Below are 4358 nucleotides of genomic sequence, written 5' to 3'. Positions count from 1 at the left end.
GCAGTTTAGACACATGTTGTTGGGGTGTCTTTCTGGTGCCCAAACTTTCAGGCACTTTTCAAACGTAATAAGGAACCACGTAATGGTAGCAGTACCACCCTAAAGCATTTTGAGGTAGGGGAGGTATCCATTCAGAAAATGAATGTGGGTAAAGCAGCCCTAAGGATCTTCCTTTAATTCCTCCGGAGTAATACTGTACCATACTGGTCTTTGCTTTTAATAATAAAACATCAAATTAGGTTTGGAGGGAACTTTGATCTTCCTAAGAATTAAAGTTGCCAAATTATTCTGATTGGTCTTTAATCTCCTTTAAGTCTTTGATTTATATTACTTGTTATAAATGAACCGCATTAGTTATCTGCCTTTTCCTTTCCGTCCTTTGCCCCACGTCCTACCCTCAACCCTCGTCTTCCATTCCTTCCCACCGATCTCCATTGAATCAATGGTGCAGGACAGAAAGCCAGTCAGACTAATTTCCTTCTCTCCTTGCACTTCTCCCCACCTGTCATCTTTTAACTAGTCTTTCACAAAGGATCCTCTGAAACCCCCTCTGTGCCCCAAGCACAGACCCCATTACTTCTGCTTTTGCGTCTCCTCAAGCAAAAGTGGAGGGTGCCTTTTGGACCCTCCTCGTAGGTTGTCTCTTCATACATGAACCAAATTTGCAAACCCAAATTTGCTTTGGTGCCAGAAAAACTGAACTTTGTTTTAACAAAGGATGCAAACTGTATTGTAAACAGCAGTTTGTTTATAATTTGAGGGGCAAGGAGGAGGATGCATTTAAAAGCCTGATGACTCTAGAGCCAAATTAAGGGGAGTTTTCAGATCAAAAATTGGTTACCATTTCTTGTCAGTGTCTGATGCAGCCACTCATGGCTCCCCAGAATTTCTGAGCTGGGTTAATGGGGTCATATTGTGAATGCCTCACTACTAAATGACTTGAGTCCAGTGAAATCTCATTAGGGTTAAGAATATTTCAGGGATCCTTAATATTTTGATTTTTGTTCTCTAAAATTGGATTTTATTTTATTTTATCTTATAATTTCAGTTCATCTAAATTTTGTGTTCTGTACATGTGATGTTTGACTGTACCATTGACTGTTATGGAAATTCAGCGTTGTATGTCTCTCTCTACACTGTGGTGCACTTAACTTGTGGATTTTTTATACTAAAAATGTAGAATAAAGACTATTTTGAAGATTTGAATAAAGTGATGAAGTTGCATTACACCTCACTTCAAGGATTCTTTACTCAGCTTGTTTTTAGATCTCTTCTGTATATATCTTCTTTTATATCCCACCTAGAATTCAGATAAGTGCTGCTGTCATTCTGGTTTTTTAAATGAAGCCTTTCAACTAAATGCAGCAGTACAAGGCTAAGATTTGATCATTTTCATGAGTTCCATTCTAGATGTTTAACTTTTCTTCATTTTACTTCCTAAGCTCTTTCAGATTCTTATAAGCCTATTATGCCAGAGGAATTCAGAACATACACTTAGAAATAAGGGAACAGTTGATTCTCCTAACTTGCCCTTAAGTTTGACTTGAGGAAGATGTTTTTTAGTATAACAGTTTGTGTAAGTTCAGGATGACCTTCAGTTTTTCCAAAATCCTGTTGGAGAAATACTGAAAACTCCTGGAATCTAGGTTGCCAAGATTGATCCCTCAACTCTTGGGTCTCACCTTGGGTGGACTTGAGCTTGAACAATGGAGGCAATATATTTAAGACCTCGAAAGAGATACAGCTTAATTCCAAAGTAAACAATACCTGAAGAGCTAATAATGATTTCTACCAAAACATTGTACCTTTTAAACATACCTCATTTTGAGACGAAGTTAGCTCCAAGAAGCCTCTCTGGGCTTGATATAAAGGGCACTGGTGGGAAAAGTTATAGGTAGGTTGTTCCTGGTTCCCTCTGTGTGTACGCAGAATAGGTCTGGGAAATTCTGGCCCTTGCCAGGATGGAGGCTAAACAACTAATCCCCCAGGGTATGTTTCTAATGATGGTCTTCTAGGACAAACTTCCCAGGACCATCTTTGTTTCAAGACCCTGAGATTGTTCTGGGAACTTCTGAAACTTCCCTGGGGCCCCCTTTGCTTGGGAGAGAACACAGGCAAAGGAGTCAAGGGAGCAAAAGAAAGTTTAAGAAAAGATAAAGTGTAAAGGTAGTTATTTCTTGCACATGCGAATCTGATTTCTGTATCAATGAGAGATTTTAATTCCAAGATAAATAGCATAAGTCTGGCTTGCTGGGGAATATGGAAAGGAAGGGCTCAGGTTAAGGGATGTGGCACGTTCATCAGGAGAGAGGTCTCCACAGTCTCCTGCCCCTCCTGGCCTGGCCTTTCACTGTGGCGTCCGGCCTCTGGGAAGAACTTCTATGGGACACTATTTCCACTTGGGCTGTCACTAGGTGACCAGGTATGGGACAGAGGAGCATCCAGTGACCCCCAACTCTCCTCCTTCCCTTCGACCTGTGAAAAAAGTGAAGATGACTGGGCACATACTCCAGTGTTGCCTGGTACAGCTCAACCTCGTTGGTCAGCCAGAAGCACCGGCTGTATGACAAAGGCCTGGCTAGAGACGTCATGAGCAGCTTTCTTGGTGTCCCCGGTCCCTGGCGTCGGTGATGTTAGCACTTGTGCCTGTGTCCCAGAAGGAGCTCAGTTCTGCCCATATCAGTCGATGCTTCTCACCGGTTTCAGATAAAACTTTCACCTAATAAATTGTGTGTTAGCACTGGAGCCTGGATAAGCTCCTTGGGGTCTGGGAACCATTAGATGAAATATTCCTCCTTCTCCCTGCCCTGGGCTGAGTTGCTCTCCATCTGGAGGACGGCGCCGGGCTCGCCTTCTGCAGGTTCGTAGGTGACGTAGCTGCCTTTGTTCTTGTACAGGTAAAAGAAGATCAAGATCACGACTGAGAGCAGGGTGAGCAAGACCACTGTGATAACAACTTGGAAAGGAGAGGGAAAATGCAGAGATGTTTCAGGATTGAGGACGTCTCAGTAACTCACAAGGTCCCCTGCATTAGACGATTCCCTCACTCTTGGTGAGGATCCTCCTGCTGAAGTTAACTAGCGTCCACTTCCAAATCCATATTCTCCCACCAAGCCCGACTTCCTTGGTACATGATATCTGGAGTCTCTTTGTGCTTAGGGACACAAGGCTTTTGATTTCTGACAAAACTGAACTCCCTCTCAACTAGTTCCTGATGATTATGATAGAAACAGGAAGGAGGGAAACAGGAAATCGCTTATCCCAACAGGAAGGGTTTTAAAATTCATAGCCTCCTGTAGGGGTTTCTGATCCCTCCCATCCTCTTTCTCACCCACTCAACAAACTGCACACATCCTTATCCCTACCCCCATACTCAACTGTAGTGCCCATATGCACTGCAGCTATTTGTGGCCACCTCCCAACCTGTCATTTACTGGCAGTACCTCTGACACGAAGCCTCTAAGAGTCTTTTATAACCGTGTGTGTGTGTGTGTGTGTGTGTGTGTGTGTGTGTGTGTAATATAACTTGCATGCCAAAACGAGCCCATTAATGGATTTGGTCTCTAATTTGTGGTGCTTTCCCATGTAGGGAAAATCCTGGTCTATCACATTGTCTCTGGAGCAACAGAGCCCCTGAGCTCAGAAGGTCCCTTGATTTGGCTCAGAGCCTGTTACCTGCAATGAGTGCTGTGCTGGCTTCAGCTTCTGGGGACAGGGCCTCAGTGGCCTGTAGGATTCGGGTGGCCATCAGTTCTTCTGGAAAATTTAGCAAAGTGGAAAAGGAAATGGGGTGAATTCTTTTGTTCTAAAACACATGTTTGTCCTTCAATTTCACTACCCCACCTTCTTCCCTCTTCAGACTTTTAGCATTTAACTCCTATAGGACCATCTGTATAGAAAAACCTCGAGAATAGAGGAGAAAACAAACCACCGCCAAAGATGATAAACATTTTGATGGATTTCCCTCTAACATAGTGGTTAAAGTATGGGCTCTAGAGCTGACTGACGAGGTTCCAATCTGAGCTCTTTTACTAGCTGTGTGATCTTCAGAAAATTACCTAACCCCTCTGTGCATCAGCATCCTCATCTGGAAAATAGAGATAATAGTACCTACTTTATAGGGTTGTTGTGACATGTATTAAGTAATTCAATAAGGGTAAGCTATTATTAGGAATACATTTTTGCATAAATGAGATCAAATGATAAATGTATAGGGCTTCCCTGGTGGCGCAGTGGTTGAGAGTCCGCCTGCCGATGCAGGGGACGCGGGTTCGTGCCCCGGTCCGGGAAGATCCCACATGCCGCGGAACGGCTGGGCCCGTGAGCCATGGCCGCTGAGCCTGCGCGTCCGGAGCCTG

The 4358-nt window shown here is 43.7% G+C and overlaps 2 protein-coding genes across 2 annotated transcripts in view; both read right to left on the bottom strand.

Moving 5' to 3' along the window:
- TFCP2 (transcription factor CP2) overlaps positions 1 to 2591 on the bottom strand; it is a 49738-nt gene extending 47147 nt beyond the window's left edge. The window contains exon 1 of the mRNA XM_028491336.2: positions 2509 to 2591. Coding sequence (XP_028347137.2) covers positions 2509 to 2591 — 83 coding nt within the window. The remainder of the gene's footprint in view (positions 1 to 2508) is intronic.
- Positions 2161 to 4358, bottom strand: part of SMAGP (small cell adhesion glycoprotein) — a 26038-nt gene continuing 23840 nt past the window's right edge. The window contains exons 4-5 of the mRNA XM_024122761.3: positions 3676 to 3756; positions 2161 to 2956 (exon numbers count right to left, since the gene is read on the bottom strand). Of these exons, the coding sequence (XP_023978529.1) occupies positions 2778 to 2956; positions 3676 to 3756 (260 nt within the window). The 3' untranslated portion in view covers positions 2161 to 2777. The remainder of the gene's footprint in view (positions 2957 to 3675; positions 3757 to 4358) is intronic.

The sequence above is a fragment of the Physeter macrocephalus genome, chromosome 6 (assembly GCF_002837175.3).
Source record: "Physeter macrocephalus isolate SW-GA chromosome 6, ASM283717v5, whole genome shotgun sequence".
In the NCBI taxonomy this organism is placed as follows: domain Eukaryota; kingdom Metazoa; phylum Chordata; class Mammalia; order Artiodactyla; family Physeteridae; genus Physeter; species Physeter macrocephalus.
Note: the sequence above shows the minus strand (reverse complement) of the source record. Positions and strands in the feature narration are given on the sequence as shown.